The sequence below is a fragment of the Panthera tigris genome, chromosome X (genome assembly GCF_018350195.1).
Source record: "Panthera tigris isolate Pti1 chromosome X, P.tigris_Pti1_mat1.1, whole genome shotgun sequence".
NCBI lineage: Eukaryota > Metazoa > Chordata > Mammalia > Carnivora > Felidae > Panthera > Panthera tigris.
Genome location: NC_056677.1, coordinates 96548713 through 96573024, shown reverse-complemented (window position 1 = coordinate 96573024; position 24312 = coordinate 96548713). Strand labels below are relative to the sequence as shown.

General features: G+C 38.0%; 1 protein-coding gene across 1 annotated transcript in view; it reads right to left on the bottom strand.

Annotated features, from left to right (window-relative positions):
* The window catches only part of WDR44 (WD repeat domain 44), an 80809-nt gene that overhangs the window by 40761 nt on the left and 15736 nt on the right, over positions 1-24312 (bottom strand). The window contains exons 2-3 of the mRNA XM_007091734.3: positions 10184-10217; positions 3735-3809 (exon numbers count right to left, since the gene is read on the bottom strand). Coding sequence (XP_007091796.2) covers positions 3735-3809; positions 10184-10217 — 109 coding nt within the window. The remainder of the gene's footprint in view (positions 1-3734; positions 3810-10183; positions 10218-24312) is intronic.

The window sequence follows — 24312 nt, the reverse complement described above, 5'->3', positions numbered from 1 at the left end:
CTAGAGTCCACCTACTTTGTCAATTAGGGGGTTACTGAGCGCTGAGTACCCTAGTGATAACAGAAGCCAGCGGGTTGAAGAAAGAATAAGAGGTGACAACACAGAGATAGCCAGCACGATGTAGGTTTTCCCAACGCTTGGCTGTAAGCGGAAGAAGCTGCAAGAAAGTGACCCAGCACTTTTATAAGCTGAGTGGAAGGAGCCAATGGAAAGTAAGATAACAAAGTTCTGGAGAAGAAGGGAAAGAGGGTCTCTTGTGTATTAGACCAGTACACGTATTTTCCATTTAATCATCACATAGGCCTTGACGTAGCTGGATTATCTCCCTTCTACGGAAACAAGAAACAAGAATCTGAGGTAAAGCCATTAAGAATTTTGTCCAACGTCCCACAGCTAGTAAACTACAAAGTCAAAACTGAAATCCAGGTTTTTCTCAAAAATCTAGTGGGTTTTTTTTTTTAATGTTTATTTTTGAGAGAGAGAGAGAGAGAGAGAGAGAGAGAGAGAAAGAGCAAGCAAGGGAGGGGCAGAGAGAGAGAGAGAGAGAGAGAGAGAGAGAGAGAGAGAGACAGAATGTGAAGCAGGCTCCGAGCTGTCAGCACAGAGCCCGACGCGGGGCTCGAACTCATGAGCCGTGAGATCATGACCTGAGCCGAAGTCGGACACTTAACCTACTGAGCCACCCAGGCGCCCCCAGGCTTCTTAGTCTCTAACGTGTACATGAAGCAGCTTATCTGCTGAAAGTGAGAAGGATATATAAGTGGGCACAGTGAATGTGAGATGACTGTAAAGGTCTGAAATAATCACTATGCATAATGGAAAGACTGACACCAGAAGAGGGGTTAAAACAAGGTTAAAAATCACAGGTCTTCTCTGATCCCTTATATGAGAACAATTTCTCCCTTGACTGAACTCTACCCTTCTTACCGTTCACTACAGTGTGAACTATAATATAAACACAAGGTGGTACATGGGTTAGCTCTACATAAAGACTTTCTCCATGGCAGATAAATAGCTCTTGAAAAATAAAGCCTGTGTTGTCTTCCTCCTGATATGCCCCCATAGCACCTACTACCAGTCCCAAGCTCTGCTTCAGGAGGTAGCAAATAGGGGAAAGACCCAGAGAACAGTGGGGATTAAGACCAACAATGGAGATGATCGTGCTAAGGCGACTGTTGGCTTCCTATCACCTCCCTGCTTCAAAAAACTCACTGCTTTTCCAGTGACTGTACAATAGAAACCAGATGTGTTAGTATGACCTAAGAGGCATTCCCATAATTTGGCCGGAACCTTGGTCTCTATTCTCATCTGCAAACATGCTGCACGTTTCTCCATGCCTTTGGTTATGCCTTTCAACTCCCATCTTTGCCTGCCCAAATCTTATCCATTCATCGAGAACCAGCTCAGATGTTACTTCCTCCATGAAGTCTTCCTCATTCCTATCCTCAAGCAGGAAGTAAAGTCTCCCTTTCTGTTCTTATAATAGTTTGTAAGTCTACTTGAACACTTTTTACATTCAGTTTTGTGTTCATCTAATTTCCTCTACTAAAATGTAAACTACGGGGGACAGGGATTGTGTCGTGCCTGGTGCAGTGTATATCCCACAGCCTTTATCATTCATTTGTGATACCTAAATTGATCGAAAAAACTAGAGCTTAAAAAGTGAGACCGAGTCTTGAGCCTCACTCAACTGCTCCAGTGTTTACTATGTTTTTCAGTTTCTAAACTACTTAAAAATCATTTTTTGGCCACTATTAGTTACCCATTTGCATCCTAAGAAAAAATTCTTAAAAAGGAAAAGAAAAACTCTAGTGGGAAACACAGAAACGTTCCAAGTTTTCAACAATAAAAATGGGCTAGATACATTGTAATATATTTGCTTGATAGAAACTGACACATGAAATAAAAACTGAGTATTGAGACTGTGTGATGAAATATGATGAAAAGTAGTAATGGCAAGAGGAAAAGGTAAAATATAAAATTCTATCTACACTACAATTAGGTAAAAAAAAAAAAAAGGCATGCAAATGGGTGAGAACCAGAAAGGAATGCTGAAAAATTAAGATGGCTGTTTGTTACAATGTAGAACTGTGGACAATTTCTGATTTAAACAGAAAAAAAAGGGTATTGCTCATATCTTACTTATGCTGATACACAATACGTTTCTCCCAAAAAAATTCCTTTTAAGGGGGGAAGTATGATCACTATTGAAATATGGAGTCCATTAAATGTATAAATTCCGTAAGGGTAGAACAATGGAACTTCATTGGGGGGTGATTTTGCCCCCACACTCCTCCCCAGACATTTGGTGATGTCTGTAAGACATTTTTAATTGTTGTGATGGAGTGGGGGTAGGGAGGAATCTATTGATATCTAGTGGGTAGAAGCCAGGAATGCTGCTAAATATCCTACAACGCATAGAATAGTCTCCCCTTCCCTCTGCAACAAAGAATTATTCAGCCTAGGGGCACCTGGGTGGCTTAGGCAGTTAAGCATCTTGATCTCAGCTCAGGTCTTGATCTCAAGGTTGTGAGTTCAAGCCCTGTGTTGGGCTCCACGCTGGGCGTGAAGCCTACTAAAAAAAAAAAAAAAAAAAAAAATTATTCAGCCCAAAGTGTCACTGTTGAGAAACTCTGGGATAGAGAATGTGTCATTTTGCTGGTCCCCAGAAACCCACTGGCTAGAACGGGGCCAGGGGCACAGAAAATACTCAAAGTAACATAACTGAACAAACACACAGCATCCTTTCTCCTTGGGTTTTATCCTGATACTGTGAACTGCCCATGGTCAAAATTTTTATCTTGTGTTCTGTCCCTTCTAGTAAACCAAACTCTGAAGCTTTTCTTTTCTTTTTTTTTTTTTTTTTTTTTTTACTGTTTATTTATTTATGGGAGAGAGACAGAGCACAAGCAGGGAAGGGTAGAGAGAGAGGGAGACACAGAATTGGAAGCAGGCTCCAGCCTGAGCTGTCAGCACAAAGCCTGATGTGGGGCTTGAACTCACAGACTGTGAGATAATGACCTGAGCTGAAGTAAGATGCTCAACCGACTGAGCCACCCAGGCGCCCCCAAACTCTGAAGCTTTAAAGCATCAATTCTATAAAAGGTATTGAAGGCACTATCAGAGTAATGATTTCTTATAACCTCTAACTCATAAAGACATCAGGATTTGTTGCACTGAGCGTTTTAATACCTTTAACTCTTGGTAGTAACCTCAAGAAGAGCTGTTCTGGGGCGCCTGGGGGGCTCAGTCAGTTAAGCGTCCAACTCTTGATCTCGGCTCAGGTCACGATCTCATGCTTTGTGAGATGGAGCCCTGCGTTAGGCTCTGTGCTGACAGCGCGGGTTCTCTCTCTACCTCACCCTCTGCCCCTCCCCCGATCTCTCTCTCTCTCAAAATAAATAAACTTAAAAAAAAAAAAAATGAATAGTTGTTCTGATAATGGCCTCTAAGAACAGCTTATTCTAATACAAATACAAGCATAAAAAATAAAAACACATTACATTTTTCTAAATACTGTTTCAAGGAAAAATTATTGATTAGTTCGATTATCAAATGACCTCTAAAAAGCCTGATGTGTCTTCAATCAGAAACTCAAGATTCAAAGAACATTTACTGAACATCCAGCAAGTACACAGCACTATACTAAAAGAATATAGAAAACTTTTCCACTTTAAATATATCATATAAATAGAATATCTGTTAAACTAATACTGATATTATATCTTACTAACCTTTTTAGACACATCTTGTTTCAATTCTTGTACAGGAGACTCATTTCCAATTTTGTATGCAGTGTTCTCAGTTTCCTATATTAAAAAGAAAAAGCAGAGACCAAATGATGACTTGCTTTCTTTAAAATTCTGTTTAAGGGGCGCCTGAGTGGCTCAGTCGGTTAAGCGGCCAACTTCAGCTCAGGTCATAATCTCACAGTGTGTGGGTTCAAGCCCCACATCGGGCTCTCTGTTCTTTAGCGTGGAGCCCACTTCGGATCGTCTGTCTCCCTCCCTCTCTCTCTCCCTCAAAAATAAATTTAAAAACATTAAAATTCTTTTTAAGATGGGTACAAATTAGAAAATACAGCATTGATAAAGCAAAGGCCCATAGAGCTTAGATGTTTGTATACTGAAGATGGCCGAGATTTTATGTCAACTGGGACAATCTGATTTGTGTAAGGTTACCAATCAGCAATTTTCTATTTTTGTACAGCAATCAGATATTTTCCTTTAAAAGTGCCCCTCTTTTTAACATTAAAAACCATACCGGAAGATAAGAACTACCAAGTACCTCTGTAGCTTAAAAAGATTCAGGATTTAAACAAAGGGTTGAGTCAGAATTGTTCTTTTTCCCAGAGTATTGCTCCATAAATATGCATAAATATAAAAGTACATAATGCAGAAAACCACATTCAGAGAATAGTTTTCTTAAAAGCTCTACATGTTTTAGATGAAAGCAATCAAGACAAGAAGTTAAATCAAGTTCCCCCAAACAGTAAGAGATGAAAAACATTAAACCCACCAAAAATACATATATATCTACGTATACATTCATATACACATACGTACATATATATATATATTTGGGAGGTCAGAGACGGTAGAAATGGATACAGTTTTTCTGCTGGAAAAAAATTCTGGCAAAACAAGACAATCGCACATTTGCAAATGTAGCACAGTATTTATCTCCATCCTAAATTGTCACTACATTTACTAAAGTATAGCAATTTGAGTGCTACTAACAACACTAAGAAAAAAAAACTTTTCATAATTTTTATACACAACATAGAGTTAAAAAAGGTCACTATAACCATTTTTGACAGATAAGCAACCTAAGGCACATAAGGATGTGTGTAAGTATCAAGGTAGCACTTATACAAGTATTAGGATATGATCATGATCGGTGCCATGATAAAATTACTCCAGATCAATATAATGCTGAAGATTTAATGTGCTAGAGAAATTTATGTAGAACTTCTGATATCTTCAAGCTTAAAAGCTGTTTCATGGAATTTTAAGTGTCAGGTAAAACGCAAACTACCACAACCCATGAGGGCCTACATCTTTGCCATCTGTATTTCTCACCTCCCTTGTCCACCACAACCCCACAATTACATTTTGGCCAACTGGATGGTTCTTTACCATCCTTAGAGCGATAGCTCAAGTGTTTTTAGAAAAGGGTGCCTGGGTGGCTCAGTTGGTTAAGCATCTGTCTGACTCTTGATCTCATCTCAGGTCTTGATCTCAGGGTCATGAGTTCAAGCCTTACAGAGGACTCTCTGCGCTGGGTCTGAAGCCTACATTAAAACAAACAAACAAACAAACAAACAAACAAACAAAAAACGCTTTCCCTAACCACCTTAAAATAGCCTTACCTGCTTAACTTTCTATCACATTATCATATTTTCTGTTTCTTCATTGCAGTTATCACCATCTGAAACAACCTTGTTTACTTGTTTATTTATTTTTTTTGTCTCTTCCCTGCCCCACTAAAACGTAAGCTCTATGAGAACAGAGACTTTTTCTGTCTACCACTGCACAGCCAGTACCTAAAAGAGTGCTGGGCAAAAGTAACCATTTGCTAAATGAATGCTGAATAACACATGCCTCTGGCTTTTCTTCAGTAAATACACATATCTTAAGTTTACATATCCTTTAATCAAATCCTGGTTTTACACTAAAAAAGAACAACTCTAATCAAAACCAATTAGTAAGATAATCTTGACAAGACCAGGGAGAGAGAATACTTGAAAGCTGATGGTCATTAAGAACAGTTAATGAATATTAGAGAAACACCTTCAGCTGTCGTATGAATTAAGTATATTTATCCAATTATCCTCCAATAATTGTTCATTAATAGGAAAATCAGAAGCACTGCACAACATAATCCCATGGGTATGTTTCCTAAGTTAACCAAAGCAAAAATACACACTCATAATTCCTGTACCTCGATTTAATTTGTTTTAATTAAGTATTTACAAGGGTCACAGATTAACATTCTCACACTGATCAAAACTGCCAAGCAGTGGGGCACCTGGGTGGCTCAGTTGGTTACGTGTCTGACTTTGGCTCAGGTCATGATCTCAGGTCATGAGTTCGAGTCCTGCATTGGGCTCTCTCCTGTCAATACAGAGCCTGCTTTGGATCCTCTGTCCCCCTCTCTCTCTCTGCTCCACCCCACTCTCAAAAATAAACATAAAAAAAAAACAACTGCCAAGCTAAGCAGCGATTGCACTTCTATCTTACTTGGCTTTAATAAAACTCTCCTGGACTTTGAACCTTTGAAAGGTATCAACCTCTATAAGGTAAACTGTGATTAAGTCACAAGTTTAATGGAGTGATATGGCACCTACCAGAGGATCTAATCTCCAGAGAAGTTCATCAGAAGATTTCTCAGTAAAACTTAATTTGGGGTTTATATAGTCATCTATGACTCTCAGTGGTGTGTAAGGTCCAGGTCCTTCCCCTAGCATCTTGATCAGGCTTGGGAGATGAAACCATGGAAGCCAAAAATGTGTCTGCAGACAACCAACACCAGCTTAGACTTCACACACTCCTCACTTATCACCTCCTTCTGGAGATGGGCCTGCCCCATTACTAAAGCACAGGGCCTACTAAATCCCAGCTTCCCACCATTAGGCCGTTTCTTGAACCCCTGCCGATCACAACCTCAGAAACACACGTCCTTAAAAGGTATGGTAGATCATTCAATTTCTAGTCATTCACACCACGGTTTCCCTCCACGTCTGTTGGATATTAGAGAGCTGCGTGGACCCTCCTCACAGTATTCAGTTCTATGACTAGAGCTTTTAATTTTAATAAGCACATCCAACAAAAGACTAATCATTTTCACAAATCATTTGTACAAAAGTAATCTACGCTCAAGGAAATCTTCACTATTATTTACTAAAGAAGAGTAAGCTAAAAATGTTAGTTATTGAGGCATCTGGCTGGCTTAGTTGGTGGAGCATGCAGCTCTTGATCTCAGGGCTGTGAGTTCAAGCCCCGTGTTGGGTGTAGAGAATGTTTAAACAAACTTACAAAAATTCTTTAAAAAATAAAATTAAAAAAATGCTAGTTATTAAAAAATTCAGGTCACTTCTAGTTTTTAGTAGCGAGGAATGGGAAGGTATTAACAGTGACTAAAGTGAAATTTTATTTATTTTTAAAAATTTATTTATTGCCTTTTTTTGTTAGTAATTTCTACCCTCAACGTGGGGCTCAAACTCAAGACCCTGAGATCAAGAGTCCCATGCTCTTCCGACTGAGCCAGCCAGGTGCCCCAAAAATGAAATTTTAAAAAAAACGTTTTAGAGATGTGATCTCTACTCTTTTTTGCTGAGAAAAGTTAAAAAACAAAAACAAAAACAAACAAACAAAAAAGGAACAACTCTTAAATAGTGGTCATGTCCATCCACCGATTCCTATCAATGTGATCCCTTTGTCCAAGTCTCAAGTCTTGACATTCTAACTGCCTCTTAACAGCTCTCTGCACTTAGTCTCTTCCCTCCAAACTGTCTCCCACCCTTCCACCACTTATCTTTCCATTAATTCCTCCATAAAAAAAAACAAAACAAAACAAAACTCTGAAGAGCACAACTGTTAGACGTATAAAACCTGACTTTTAAAATGTCTTGCTTCAAAATTTTAAAGCCCAGAGTTCTTAACCTGACATTCAAGGTTGATCGAAATCTGGCCCCACTTTACTTCTCCATCATTTTACCACTGAAACGTTTACATGGGTCACGCCAGTCTTTCAATGCTCCCAGCAAATTCTATAGCTTTGCATCGTAAAGAGCTCATGCTACTGCCTAACATACAATGCTTTCCCAGTTTTTCTCTGCCTATGCAGATTTCTCCCAATTTTCAAAGCCAGACACAAGTTCTACCTCTTCCCTGAAACTTTTCCCTGATACACCAGGTACCTGTGCTCTCGGGATTGTTCTATCTTCCCTTCCCCTTCCAAACTCGTTGTGGCACTTCAAGTCTATTCTATTCTACAAATCATCAAAAATCATCTATTTTGATTCTACAAATCATCAAAATTTTCTTTGGATTGCTTAAAATATCAATAGGTATGCTGCTATACATGATATGCATTCAATAGTCGGAGAACATTCACACCACAGACTACCATTTAACAATACAAAGGAATAAACCGTTGATAACACGCAACGACTTGGATCTCAATCCTTTGAGCCAATCTCAAAAAGTCACACACTATATGACTGAAGTTATAGGACATTCTCAAATGACAACATTACAGAAATGGAAAAGAGCTTACGGGCTGCCTGAGGTTAGGGATGATTTGAGGTAGATGGCGGGTGTGACTTTTATAAAAGGGTACATAGCTCAAGGGAGAGCTTTGCGGTGATGAAAGAGACCTCCATTCTGTGGTGGTAGTTACACAAATATACATATGTAATAAACTGAAGCAGAACTATACACTCATATTGTACCAATGTCAAATTTCTGGTTTTGATATTGTACTATAATTGAGATATTGTACTATAATTAAGATATAACCACTGGGTGAAATGGGTGAAAGATACACAGGAGTTCTCTGTACTATGTTTATAGCTTCTTGTATCTATAATTATTTCAAAATGAAAAGTAAAAACGAACACTATCCAACTGCATGTTTATTTACTAAATATGTATATTTTCTAACTTTATTCAAGTTAAGCACAATCTATAATTACTGAGATAAAGTAAATTTCCCAAACCTGTTTGTTACAACCTAAAAACATCTTAGAGCTAAGTGGCTCTTAAAACCTACAAGCATAAACAGCAATTGTCTCTGGATATGAGGATTGGGAGGTGGAGGATGAGGAATGGGAGGGAAGCTACATTTTCAACCATCTACTTTTTGTACTAGACAAATTTTCACCATGTCCACGCATTATTTTTAAAAATTGTTTTTATCAAATACAAGTAAATTTGTATAAAATAGAAGAACTAACTCTCCTTAAGCATTCAGTTTAAGAAAAAGAACATTACCATTAGCTTCCAATCTCTTAAATACCCTTCTCCATCTTCATTATATTCTTTCTCCCTGAGAGATGACTGATACCTTCAAACTTTGTGTTTATTATTCCCTTGCCGTTCTTTATAGTTTTACTGTTTGTATCTTTAAAGAATATATTCTTTAATTTTACATGATTTTGAACTTAATATAAATGGAGTATTACTGTATGTATCTTACTGTGACTTGTTCTTTTCCCCCACTCAACGCTATGGTGCTGAATTCATCCATGGCATTGTACGTAATGAATTCATTCATATCTACTGCTGTAGAGGATGCCACATGAACATGCCACAATTTATCAAAAAGATCGGTATCCAATGTGTATAAATAGAAGGTAAGAATACTGGTAGTAAAAAAAAAAATTCGGCACATTTGAGATTATATATACATTATATACAGACACACACAAACATACACAAACAGTATGTACTCTATTTGACGTAAATAGTTCTGTTGGGTGATGTTCTTGGCCTTAAAATGGCTCTCATTGGCACAGTATCTCATAATGTCTCAACACCAAACTTCTTTGCTTGGATATAAGGCTGGGATTGCTTTTTATATATAATGATGATACCAATGCATGTGCCCATAAGAAGTATAAAAGTGTTTTGGGGCGCCTGGGTGGCTCAGTCGGTTAAGCGTCCGACTTCGGCTCAGGTCACAATCTCGCGGTCCGTGAGTTCGAGCCCCGCGTCAGGCTCTGGGCTGATGGCTCAGAGCCTGGAGCCTGCTTCCGATTCTGTGTCTCCCTCTCTCTCTGCCCCTCCCCCGTTCGTGCTCTGTCTCTCTCTGTCTCAAAAATAAATAAACGTTAAAAAAAAAAAATTAAAAAAAAAAAGTGTTTTGGTTATTCCACATTTTTGTCATGCAAGTATTACTTTTTCAATTAACACACACGTATTTTATAGTATTCTTTTATTCTAAACATTATAAAACAAATGGAAATTAGTGGAAATCTAAAAAACGTACAATCCTTTTCCTCATAGCACAATATTTGTTATTTCTAGAGCACCCAACCACACCTAGTAAGATACAGTGACAATACTATTTAACAAAAATAATAAGCAACAGAAAAGCAAGAAAATTTACATAAAATAGAAAAATGAGTGAAAAGTATACACAATTTGTAGAAATAGAATTCTCAGAAAACACAGCTTACCTTTAATGTTGAAATCCCAACCTTTCCTGGAGACCTGTATAGAAATAAAAGGAAGGAGGTATTGAATAGTGGAGGCAAGAAGGGAAATACATCTACACACTTATTAAAGACAAGCCCACATTTTAAAACACTTATATACTTTGTGATTGAAAAAAGTCTTCTGTGCACATAGAAAATGTAGAAAACATAAAAAAGAGAGAAGAAAATTAAAGTGACCTATAATCCTACGATCTAGGGATTTGAGTATGTACCTTTTGTCTTCCCATATACATATGCTGTATAATACTATAATAAACATTCTTGTAAATAAAATTGGGGCACCTGGGTGGCTCAGTTGGTTAAGCGTCTCTTGGTTTTGGCTCAGGTAATGATCTTGTGGTTCGTGAGTTCGAGCCCTACATCCAGCTCTGCACAGAGCCCACTTTTGGGATTCTCTCCCTCCCTCCTTCTCTTTCAAAATAAATAAATAAACTTTAAAATAAGCATCCTTCATAAATAAAATTGTGTGCTCTTCCATGATAATTTTTTTTAAGTGTATTTATTTTGAGAGAGAGAGAATCCCAAGCAGGCTCTATGCCGTCAGCACGGAGCCTGATGATCCCACAGAACTGTGAGATCATGACTGGAGTCGAAATCAAGAGCTGGATGCTTAACCGACTGAGCCATCCAGGTGCCCCCATGGTAAATTTCCTTAAAATAAATTTTCTAAAAGTGGAATTGCAGGCCAAAAGTATACATATTTTTCAGCATTTTGAGAAACTTTCAAAGTGCCCTTCAGAACAGTTGTACCAGTTTATACTCTCACTGCTCTGAGTGCCTGTTTCTTAATACCCCCGCCAAAAATGAGTGTTATGTTGAAAATCTTTACAAATTTGACAAGGAAAGTATCTCATTATTATCTTAATTGCAGTTCTTTGATTTGTAGTGTAGATGGAAAGTTTGATATGCATTAGACAGTTACTCTGCTTTTGAAGAGAGGTACCCATTTTTGTTTGTAGCTCATTTATCTACTAGAGCAAAACTATTCTTTTCAAAAAATTTTTTAGTGTTTATTTTTGAGAGAGAGACAGAGTGTGAGTGGGGGAGGGGCAGAGAGAGAAGGAGACACAGAATCTGAAGCAGGCTCCAGGCTCTGAGCTGTCAGCACAGAGCCGGATGCGGGGTGAACTTGGGAAGGGCAAGATCATGACCTAGGCCAAAGTCAGACTCTTAACCAACTGAGCCACCCAGGTGCCCCAGTAAGAAACACTTTTAAATGAATATTAATATGTCATTTCTAAAACTTTTTTGTAAAATGTAATGATTACAGATGATACTTTATTTTGAAAGGCATCTTCAACATTATCGAATCAGATAGCCTCTTTTTACAGATAAAGAAACAGAGGTGCTCAGAGGTTAAATGAGTTTCCCCAAAGTCACATATTTAGGGGATAAACCAAGAGAAGCATCAAGTTCAACTACCATGCTCTTCAAATGGCAAACTGAGTAATCCATATTTGCTGTAGCAATCTTGAACTTCTAATCAAAACTTAGTGTGCTAAAAAAATTATTTTGGTCACTTAACAGAACATCAACCCCTTTATTCAACAAACACTTATGGAATATCTACTATATACCAGGGACTACAGATATGAAGATGAATAAAACATAATTCTAGTTTAGGAGGTTTTTAAAGCTCGTTTAAAAAACAAAAAGGTAGTAGGGGCACCTGGGCTGCACAGTCGGTTGAGCATCTGACTCTTGATTTCGGCTCAAGTTATAATCCCAAGGTCATGGGATCGAACCCCACATCGAGAGCATAGAGCCTGCTTAAGACTCTTTCACCCTCTGCCCCTCTCCCTGGCTCATGTTCTCTCTCTCTAAAACAAAAAAACAAACAAACAAACAAACAAAAAATGGTGGCTATATAAAATAGTGCTGACCATTTAGCCATAGTGCCCAGACAATATAATTTCATGTTGACAAAGGACAATTTGCAGAAATGAAAAATATATTCCCAATTATTTGGCTTCCCTGGCATACCTATACAGTACTGCTATGTAACAAAATCCTCTTTATCCAGGGGTGATTAGGACCAAAGCTACTCTGATTTAAAAAAAGAAAAGAAAAAAAAAAGTGTTTGACTCTTGATTTTGGCTCAGGTCATGATCTCATTTTTTGAGTCTGAGCCCCAGCACTGGGCTCTGCACTGAAGGTGTGGAGCTGGCTTGAGAGTCTTTCTCTCCCCCTCCCCTGCTCTCTCTCAAAATAAATAAACTTAAAAAAAAAAAAAGAGGGGTGCCTGGGTGGCTCAGTGGGTTGTTTTCAGCTCTTGGTTTAGGCTCAGGTTGTGATATCACTGTTTATAAGTTCAAGCCCCGCATTGGGCTCTGTGCTGATAGCGCAGAGTCTGCTTTGGATTCTCTTCTCCCAGGCTCACTGCCCCTCTCTCTCCCTCTCTCTCCCTCCCTCTCCTTCTCTCTCTTTGGCACGTGCACACGCACTATCTCTCAAAACTAAGTTAGCATTAAAAAAACTAAAAAAAAGAGAAAAGATTCTACACAAAGGATGTCTAAATGTAAGTGGAAATCAAAAGAACAAAAATAAAAACAAAAAACCTCGAAGGTTATCGAATTTCTACATGGCACATATTCTGACTGCCAATTAGAAAACACAAATCATCTGCCTCAGAGGTGTAACAGCAAATGGAAATAAGATTAAAAAAACCTCAAGCCCCAGGGCACCTGGGTGGCTCAGTTGGTTAAGCATCTGACTTTGGCTCAGGTCATGATCTTGAGGCTTGTGGGTTCAAGCCCTGCATTGGGCTCTGTTCTGACAGCTTGGAGCCTGCTTAGGAGTCTGTGTCTCCCTCTTTCTCTCTGCCCTTCCCCTGCTTGCACTCTCTCTCTCTCAAAAATAAACATTAAAAAAAAGGGTTTTTTTTAAATGCCTTAAGCCCCATATGAAGTAGACAGTAGAAGAAAAAGAAAATCTGCCTTCCCATGACCCTCATCACTTCAAGAAATCTGACCAGGTTTTTAATTTTTTTTTTAAGTTTATTTATTTATTTTGAGAGAGAGAGAGCACAAGCAGGGAAGGGGCAGAGAGGGAGAGAGAATCCCAAGCAGGCTCCACGCTGTCAGCATAGAGCCTGATGTAGGGCTTGAACTCACGAACCATGAGATCATGACTTGAGCAGAAACCAAGAGTCAGACGCTTGGGGCGCCTGGGTGGCTCAGTCGGTTCAGTGTCCGACTTCGGCCCAGGTCATAATCTCACAGTTCGTGAGTTTGAGCCCAGCGTCAGGCTCTGTGCTGACAGCTCAGAGCCTGGAGCCTGTTCCGGATTTTGTGTCTCCCTCTCTCTCTGTCCCTCCCCTGCTAGCTCTCTGTCAAAATAAAGAAACATTTAAAACTTTAAAAAAAAGAAAAAAGATGCTTAATCAACTGAGCCACTCAGGCGCCCCTGACCAGTTTTTTTTAGCTGTCAAAAAAAGAAAAACACACACAGAATGGGGAACTACATTTATCTCTTGTATGTAACATTTAATAAAGGGCACTTTTTGGCTATTGATTCACAGGGTCTAAATTATGGACTAATTGTTGACACACATGGAAATATTCCAGATTGGTGCTAACAGGGCTTTACCTATGCGTGTACAAACTATAAAATTTATTATTTTTGAGAGCTAAGGGAACATAGTGAAAAGAGCAAGAGCTTTCAAGCATATGGCCCCCGCTTAAATTAAATATTCTTCCTACCATTTACTCTATGTGTGATCTTGATGAAATCACTTAATTTTTCCAAGCCTCAATCTCCTCTGTAAAACAGGGTAAAAGCACTCTACTTCATAGACCTTTCTGTAAGCATTAAATGAGAGCACATGGGGCACACACAGTAAGTGGTAGCTTCTTCAGCAGCTTCGAATTGCTTCATCGAAATTCACAAATGAGGACCTTCAGCAAGTTTCTCTACGGTACTTTGGCAGTCTGTTGGTAGTGGGGAGACTGAGACCAATTTCTTAAACACAGAAAAGATACCCTACAGGCTGTCAAATTCCAGTCCACCTACCAACAGGGAATACGAGAAAAACCAGATTATATTGAGCTGGTGATTAAAATGGGATCCGGCTTACATTTTGTGATGGCATTAAACAAAAAACTAATAACAAAAGACAGTCATGTTTGAGACATATTTTAAATGTTACAAAGTTGATATGATCTTGATAGGCAGTAAAACAGCTTCTTCTAGGCTAATCAAGCCTAAAATTGTCTTTAATAGGGGTAGCCTATATGACCAGGATTCTTTTGTGATACATTTTTTTGATCCATTTATAGAACACTGGCATCTAGTAAAAAGTGAAAGCATATTTATAATTTGTAAAGTTGGCTAAAACAACGTGTATGATTTGTATCACGCACCAAGATGAGAAAGGAACAATGCGTTTCACCCTAAGAAACGGTAAATCATAATTTAGTATTCCCACAGGAAGTATTCCTAATGGGGCATTATAATAATAACGAAACAATGGCCATCTTTTATTAAGCATGTGCCCAAAACCTTGCTAAGACTTGACTTAGTTTTAACTTCTTTTGTCCTCACAACTTTCCTATGAGGTAGTGTTATTACGTTCCCTATTATACACAACAAAACATTTGAGGCTTGGGTCAGATTAGGTCACCTAAACTGCACTGCTAGTAAATTGTAGGGCCAGAATCTGACCCCAGGCAGTCTGACTCTAAGAGCCCACTCTCTCAAATACTTTGCAATATTGCCTCGTTTCCGGGCAAGGTCTTAAAAGATGATGATTATGAAAATACTATAATTGGCGCTATGAACACCAAAGTGAAGGCAATTAGTGCTGCTTCTTGGGTTGGACTAGACTAAGTCAAAGGCTCTGAATCCTGATCTGCCTTTAACAACTACAATTAACACCTAATTGATTTGGCACTGCTAGGGAATAAAATAATGAAATGCTCCATATATAAAAGTTCAAGAGTGATGAAGCTTCTCTTTTAGTGCCAAACTTCTGAAAGTATTTTAATTATTTTTGAATTTCCATTTCAAAAGCAGCTTGTAAATAAGTACATTATAGGCTAAGCCTTGCCCTTCCAGTAATCTTTCCCTTGCAAATACCTTCTTAAACAAAGGATATACAATTTTCCCTTTCTTACTGACCTGGAGTAATTATGCTCAAATACCACACTATGTTTTAATATAGTAATGCCCTCCAGAGACATTTATTTGCAGGGGATTTATTTGCCTTCACACTACAGGACCCCAGGCTATTATGCCTGGAATGTCTGTGTTTTACAGTTTTGCATCACTTTCCTCAATTTAAGTGGTCACTTTAATTGGTCACTTCTTCCAGTTGGCCATGTGCCTGTCTTTAAAAGCTTCCCTCCCTTTCTAATTTTTGCTTCTAATCTGCGTTGAGCTGGGAAACCAGGTTTTTAAAAATGGAATTGTACGGTAAAGGAAGAATCCAGAGATTCTCAGTAAAAGTCTCCCGTGAAAAAATTTTTACACGACTTTACTGTGGACTTCATGGCACATTGTTTGATTGGTCAGGGGCTGTTTAAGTGATTATTTCTTATTTTCAGCTGTACTGGAGAATCTATTACCAAAGAAGTGGCTGTCAGGTAAGCAAGGTGTCACTAATCTTTGGTATCCCTGGACAACCACTCAAGTCTTCTCTGTTTCTCAGTCTCTGACTTCAAAGTAGAGATAAGAACATTATACGATTTCAAGGTGATTATGTGCCTAAAGAAAACAACTATTCATGTTCAAGTTTGGAGACAGGAGAAATGGGCATCTAGAGGTCAAGAAAATTAAGTTCTATTCTAGGTTTTCCCAGCCAACTAGCTACATGACCTTTAAGCATGAGTTTTTAGACTTCCCATAATTTTAGAAAATTTTAAGACCCTTCATTAGTTTGAGAGTGAAGGTGTTAATTTATACCATGATTAATGGTCTAAATTTTATATCTTCTGATATCCCTTAAAATTGAGAAAAATTGTAGGAAACACTGACATAATCCAACACACATACATCCTGAAATGCCCAGTAATACTTTGATACATCTAGTTAAGTAGAAAAATAGTCCTTCAAGATTTCTGTAGATACTAATTATAGCAAATTAGATTCCTCCTGTTTACAGGTTAAGGTCAGTAATTTTTCCCAGAAAAAGTCCAAATGCCTACATAAAATAACTTTTATTGCACCCCACACAAGAGAAATTTTGAAGAAACTCTGAAATGGGGCACCTGGCTGGCTCAGTCGGTAAAACATGCAACTCTCAATCTCAGGGTCATGAGTTCAAGCTCCATGTTAAGGTATAGAGCCTACTTTAAAAAAAAAAAAAAAAAAAAGAGGAAGAAAAAAAAAGAAACTCTGAAGTAACAGGTAGACATATTTAAGTATTGGTGGTATACCCCACTTAAATAAAACTTAAGAAACCAAAATGAGAGCTTCAAAAGTTCATTTTTTCATTTGGAAAGTTTTTATTGTAGGGTATTTTTAAATGAAATATTTTCAACACATTTAAATATCTGACAAAGCTTAATTCAAATAATAAACGTGCTTCTTATGAAGTTGAGCAAAAATATAAAGGGCTAAACTTCCTTGATTACCTAATAGTGTAAGAAAAACTTCCAACATACGAATACTAGTTACAAACACAGAAAGTCTTTGATTTTTGCAGCAGTTTCTGAAACTGAAAACATGTCTACCAATTGTACTATTAAATTTAAACATGAAAAACAAGCAACTTCTAAAACAGCTTCAAAATACAATCTGCTTTAAAAAAGTATCGGTATTCTGCTAAAAAAAAAAAACACCCTATACGGCTTACAGATCAAATATTAAAATTATTTTTAGTGTGGTTTCCACTCAGCTTTTGAATATAAAAGTAATTTTCAAATTTGTACTTCAGTAACTTACAATACAGACAGAATATCTTAATTCATTATACCTTAGTTTCTAAAAGAGTTATTTTCATGTACTCGTTATGTTGAGTTTATACTAACAAAGCTCATGTTTGAATATAAAATAATGTGTGACAGATGCTTTCTCAGAGTCCCTATCCATTTAGCATTTTAATTACAGTTTTCCTTTTGCAGCTAGGGTATTTGTGTTTAGAACCAATTCATTTTAATGTCTGCACAACATTCATTATTTTTAAAATTTACGTGGCTTCAAAACATTGCTTTGTGGATTTTGCAAGACAGTATAGGAATTGTTTTTCTTTTATACACTCTGACCTGATCCAGCGATAGCCTTCACATACCTCAAGCAAAATTTCATTAGAATAATAAGTTCACTAATCCAAAGGTAGGTCCTGGATTTGGATCTGATGACAAAAACTGCAACTTACCTAAAAGGTTGCCCACCAAGTTTCCACAGGAAGCACAAAACTCTGACAAAATAATACTGCATTCAATACAATTTCAGTGAACACTAACAAATATGCAAGCAACACGTTTTATTAACCCTCTTAGCTTGACTTTGGAACTTGCTAAACCTGACTCTCTGGTAATGTCGAGAACAGTACTCATTTACTTTAAAAAAACAAACTCAATCTCACAGAAAATGCATAGCACGAGGCTATTTTCAAGAGATCTGGATGCACCATAACTGTGGGGTTTTCTGTCACAGGTGCTGGAAGTGAGTATCCTATCTATTGATGTTACCTAGCACCAAAAAAATTTACAGTAATCCCTCTCAAAATTCTAAAAGGACTTTAAAAAATCAGTCAGAAAGGAAGAATAATTTTTTTAAGTGTTTGAAGGAAGCTTAAGAACCATTTAGACCGGGGCACCTGGCTGGCTCAGTGGGTAGAGCATGCGACTCTTGATCTCGGGGTTGTGTAAGTTCAAGTCCCACATTGGGTGTAGAGATTACTTAAAAATAAAATCTTAAAAACAAAAAACAAACCAACCAACCATTTAGACCAACAATCTCATTTCACATGTGAGGAAAAGAAGCTAAATAAGGTTAAATGAATGGTTAAATGAATCCATTCATTTAACCTTTACCTACTGCTTACCATGTACCAGCATTGTGCTAGGCACTACGTGTAATAAAACAGTGAACAAGGCCGACAGGATCCCCACCCTCCTAGAGCTTAAGCTAAGATCAAAGGCCTACTTAGGACTTGGACTCAAGTCTCTGCGGATTTTAACAACTCATGCAGCCTGTGAACTCACCCTAATAATTCTAAAAACCCTTCATGGTTTCACATGGGTAGGTAGCCAATCAAGTAAAACTGGCCATTTATTAAAGCCTTGATTACCTAAAATACCACCACAAATTTCCCAGGGAAGATTTGGGGATCCCAGAGACTGAAAGGGCAACATGACATCAATTTGGAAGTAGAAGGACTATTAAGCTTATCTACATAGTAAAAAAAAAAAAAAACAACAACAACAACAAAAACTGAGAGCTGGAATCAGGAGATCTGTGTTTTAGTCCTGAATCTGCTAGTAACAAGGACTGTGGCCATAAAAATATATTCTGGGGGAGTTTTTCCAACTTTTAATTGTGGCCATTTCAAACATACACAAAATTGGGAGAATAATATTATGAACCCACATGTACAACATATCAGCCATGTTCAATAATGATCAATATCAATACTCTTCCCTCCACACCCCTGCCATATTATTTTGAAGCAAATCCCAGAAATTGTTTTATTTTTACCCATAAAAATGTCATACATATCTAAAAAAGATATTTTTTTTTTAATTTTTTTAACGTTTATTTATTTTTGAGACAGAGAGAGACAGAGCATGAACGGGGGAGGGTCAGAGAGAGAGAGAGGGAGACACAGAATCTGAAACAGGCTCCAGGCTCTGAGCTGTCAGCACAGAGCCCGATGCGGGGCTTGAACTCACGAACCGCGAGATCATGACCTGAGCCGAAGTCGGACGCTTAACTGACTGAGCCACCCAGGCGCCCCTCTAAAAAAGATATTTTTTAAGACATAACCACAACACTATTACCAATTTAACAATACCTTATTATACACAGTCATGATTCATACTTTGATACACAATTCATACTGCCCAGATTGTCTCAAGTATTTTTTACAGTTGGTTCATTTCAATTAATATCCAAATAAGGTTCACGTGTTACAATCAGTTGCCACATCTCTCTCAATCAGTAGGTTCCCCTTCAATCTCTTTTATTTCTTGCTATTCATGTGTTGAAGAACTAGTTTATTCATCCTGAAGAGGATTTTTAGGGCAGTGAAACTATTCAGTATGATACTGTAATGGGGGATACCCGTCATACATTTGTCCAAACCAGTAGAATGTACAACACCAAGTGTGAACCCTATGGCAAACTACGGACTATGTATGGGTGATTATGATGCGTCAATGTAGACTCCTGAATGGGTAACAAGTGTACCACTCTGGCAGAGGATGCTGGTAATGTGGGAGGCTCTGCATGTGTGCATGGGAGGAGGTAAATGGGGAATCTCTGTACCTTCCTTTCAATTTGGCTGCGAACCTGTAACTGCCTTAAAAATATAGTCTTTAAAAAAACACCCAAACAAACAACAGCAAACAAAGAAATGAGGTCGTCCATCCTGTAGAAATTCTCACGGTCTGAATTTTGTTGGTTGCATCTCCACCATGTCACATCATAAAAAAATATTTTAAAGGAAAACCTTCACAAGAGGCTGGAGGGATGGAATGTGCACATACCCAAAGAAAACTGCAAACACCTATAAGAACAATATCAGAAAGACTGGTGCTTAGAATGTGCTCGGATTAAAAAAAATTCCAGACACAGCTTTCCTTTATTTTAATTTATATTCAGAACAAGAACAACAAAAGGTGCGGGTCTGTTTACATGTAGACAAAGAGTATAATATAAAAGGCTGCTCCAATTCTTTTTTTTCTAGTGAAGATTACCGATAGTCAAACCAGAAAAGGAAAAACAAATTGTAATGAGGAAACTGAATCCCAAAGCATTCAAGGAGATAAAAGTACCTAGATAATCTAAATGAGTTCAGTTCTCCCGTCCCAGACAAATTATATCCCAGCATACCCTAAGAATGTACACAGCTTCTTCCCTATCTAAAGCCTTTAAAGAATCAGGTAGGATAGAAGAGGAAAATGAGAAAAACACTCAATAGTCAATAATGGAGAGCAGGTAAATGCTAAAAACTATAAGCAGATTTGCTTGATGTCAATCCCAAGCAAAAAAAAAATTTTTTTAATGTTTGTTTATTTTTGAGAGAGAGACAGACAGAACGTGAGCAGGGTAGGGGCTGAGAGAGAGAGGGAGATGGAGACACAGAATTGGAAGCAGGCTCCAGGTTGTGAGCGGTCAGCACAGAGCCCGACGTGTGGCTCGAACTCACAAGCTGCGAGATCATGACCTGAGCCGAAGTTGCACACTTAACAGACTAAGCCACCCAGGCACCCCATTTCCAAGCAAAATTCTTAAGCACACTGTTAAATGGTTTGAGGGCCCTAGGCATGGGTAAGATAATCATTAAGAGTCAGTAAGCATTCAGGACACCTTAGGTGGTTCAGTGGGTTAAGTGTCCACACTCTGGATTTCAGCTCAGGTCATGATCTCACAGTTTCTGAGATCAAGCTCTGTCTCCCTCTCTCCTGCTTGCATATGTGCTCTCTCCCTCAAAATAAATAATAAACAAACCTAAAAAAGAAACAAAAACAAAAACCTAGTTTTAAAAAAAGAGTCAGTAAGCATTCACAGAAAGCCTGTCATACAAGATTAACCTAATTACCTTTTTTGATAGGGTAACTGGCTTAGAATATAAAGAGAATACTATACACACGTGAAAAAAATTTGGATTTAAGCACTCAATTTTATAATATTCTCACCGATATCCTCTTTAAAAAAAAAAAGATTTCATTTTTATTTATTTATTTATTTATTTATTTATTTATTTATTTATTTATTTTTATTTGTGAGAGAGAGGCAGAGCGTGAGCAGGGGAGGGGCAGAGAGAGAGGGAGACACAGAATGTGAAGTAGGCTCCAGGCTCTGAGCTGTCGGTATGGCGCCCAACACGGGGCTCGAACCCACAAACTGCGAGATCATGACCTGAGCCGAAGTCAAATATTTAACCAATTGAGCCACCCAGGCACCCCAAAGATTTTATTTTTAAGTCATCTCTACACCCAAGTGAGCCTCGAACTCACAACTTTGAGATCAAGAGTCACATGCTCCACTGACTGAGCCAGCCAGGTCCCTCACAAAAATATCCTTTTAGACAAGGATATTAACAAGGAGATGTTAAGCTAGAATACACTTAGATGGGTTTGTAACTGATTGAACATTACTCAAAGTATGCTGATTAATGCATCAATAAAAAACCATAAGGAACTATCAAATAATTTCTACTGTACTCTATCCTACTTATTTTTTTAAGATTTTTTTTATTTTTTATTTTTAAGTAATCTCTACACCCAATGTGAGGCTCGAACTTATAACTCCAAGATCAAGAGTCACACCTTCTATGACTGAGCCAGTCAGGTGCCCCTATCCTACTTATTCTTATTAATGTCTTGAATGTGGACACTGCTGGCATATCTACCTAATTGGCAGATGACACAAAGTTGGGAAGCATAGAGAATATACTAGCTGACAGCACCCACAAACATTTTAAGAGTTTACAACAATAAGCCAGTCTTAACAGAATGCAATGGAGTGGGGATAAATATAAAATGAATGATTGGGGATATACAACTTAACAGCAAACCATGTAAAAACATTTAGGTATTTCTGCTGATTGCTCAGACACAGCAAAGGCTGTGATATGGCTGCTGAAATAGCTGGTGTAATCTGAGGAACTATTATGGCCAGGGCAAGGGGAGTGGTTCGATTCTGCTCTACTTCTCACTGATAAGAACACATTTGAAGAGGAACACTGATGAAAGAGAACAGATCTGCAAGAGAAAAACCAATTTGGTGAATGTTCTAGAAACCAAGTAGAATGATATACAGAACTAAGGATGCTAACCTGATGAAGACAAGGAAGAAATGAATACCTCTTTATTTGGGGGATCTGGGATTTATTTTGGTAAGTACAGGCAGTGAAACTTTGCAGGTAGTCTGATGTTTTCATTGCAACCTATATTTTAACTCTTAAACTGATATTTTATATTTGATATGCAGCACATACATGTAACTATGAAGCATAACAAACAAAATGAACTGTGATTCACCATCTTACCTGACAATGAGAATAGCACGAAGACTAGGACAGCTACTGTGTTGCCCTATTCCATCTGCTGCCTTTCTCTTAAAGGGAACCGGTAGCCCAGATTTGATTTATTGTTCCCTTACTTTACCATTTTAAAAAGATAAGGTATCCCTGAACAATGTATTGTTAAGTTTTGTTATTTCTGAGCTTTGTTTTCACTGATGCACTTCCAAAGAAAAAAGTGTTGGACCCTAAAATAAACATTGCACTCAAAAATCTTAGTATTCCTGTCAGAGTAAAGGCTACCTTTTATCACTGCACACTCCAGTTGTATTTAAGTCTCCTAAGTGTGCCCATACCCACCAGTCTTCTGCTTCTCCCCCACCAAGGGATGCCAGATTTAGCAACCAGAAGTACAGGCTGCCCAGTTAAATTCCAATTTCAGATAAACAACAAATACACTTTCAATATTAAATGTTTATCTAAAACTGGAATTTCACCGGAAGTCCTGTATTTTATCAGGCAACCCTACCCCACACCCAAGTTAATTAAGTGGACAATTAATCCTATGATCTGTTGCTATGTGATAAAGGGACAAAGCGGGAAGAACTGCATGGCCAATGTCATTGTATAAACATTCATCTAAGTATTCAACAGTGTTCACTGACCAGAAAAAAAATAATTTGCACATGTGTGAATTCAAAGTTTTCCCAGACAGTGCATTCAGTGTGTATGCCCAAATGCAAATACCACTGTATATATGCAGTTAAGTACATTTTTCAAAAACACTCAGTGAAGAATAGGAAGGTATATTAATAGCTTAATTATGTTGGCTTGGATTGTCCCCTCTCCAAAAAACCAAATTCTCTAGATATGTAAATTGACTTATAACCATTATGTAAACATATTCATATCATTTGTAAGCTGTCCTCAGTATGTTCAAAATGAGGTTAACCTATATAGGTTAAATAAACATCAAGCCAACTTTCTAAATAAATATCAATTAAAATGATGTTGTCATTAAAAAGGGATTCAAGGGGCACCTGGGTAGCTCGGTGGGTGGAGCATGTGATTCTTGATCTAGGGGTCATGAGTTTGAGCCCCATGTTGGGTGCAGAGATTACTTTAAAAAATAAAACCTTTCAAAATACATAAAGAGGGGCATTTGGGTAGTTCAGTCGGTTAAGCGTCCCAGTTTGGTTCAGGTCATGATCTAACGGTTTGTGAGTTCAGCCCCGCATCGGGCTCCCTGCTGTCAGCACAGAGCCTGCTTCAGATCCTCATTCTCGCTCTCTCCCTCTCCAAAATAAACATTCAAAAAATGTCTTTTAAATAAATAAAGGGATTCAGTTACCATATACACAAAACTACTTTAGGACACGCTTCACTTTACAAAAAGGGATACCAGAAATATTTCAGATGCAATCAATACAGGTGTGTATTAAGAACGTACATGGATTAGATTCCCCAAACAGAAGCTAGTAACATGCACTCTTTTGCCTGGCTTACTAACCACAAAGCTCATCTTTTGGAACCAGGTATTGAAATGTCTGACTGCATAGGAGTCTTGGTTTATCAGAGCTGCAGCAAGTGGTTTCTCTCCAATCACTGGATCACCTTTTCCAATTTTCAGCTTAAATCTTCATCACTCATGTGCTATGGCTTTAGGGTAATCAGGCCTTAAAATCACGTAGCAAGTGCTTAAGTCTACTTTAGAAAAGAACACTGCGTTTGTATGGTTTCAAAGAGCCAGATCCCATAAACCATCCTACCTCTAGTGTCTCACCCTTTAGCTACAGACAGATCCTTCTGCCTTTTGGGCTTGGTGTTTCTTTACCTCTTACCTGAGGGTTATCCGAAAAACAAACAAACACAATCTGTAAGCCTTCTGAGAGCAGGCAGGAAGAAGAGGGCAAACTAAACCTACATCTGCCACCTGCTTCACGGTCAACTGAACAACGAG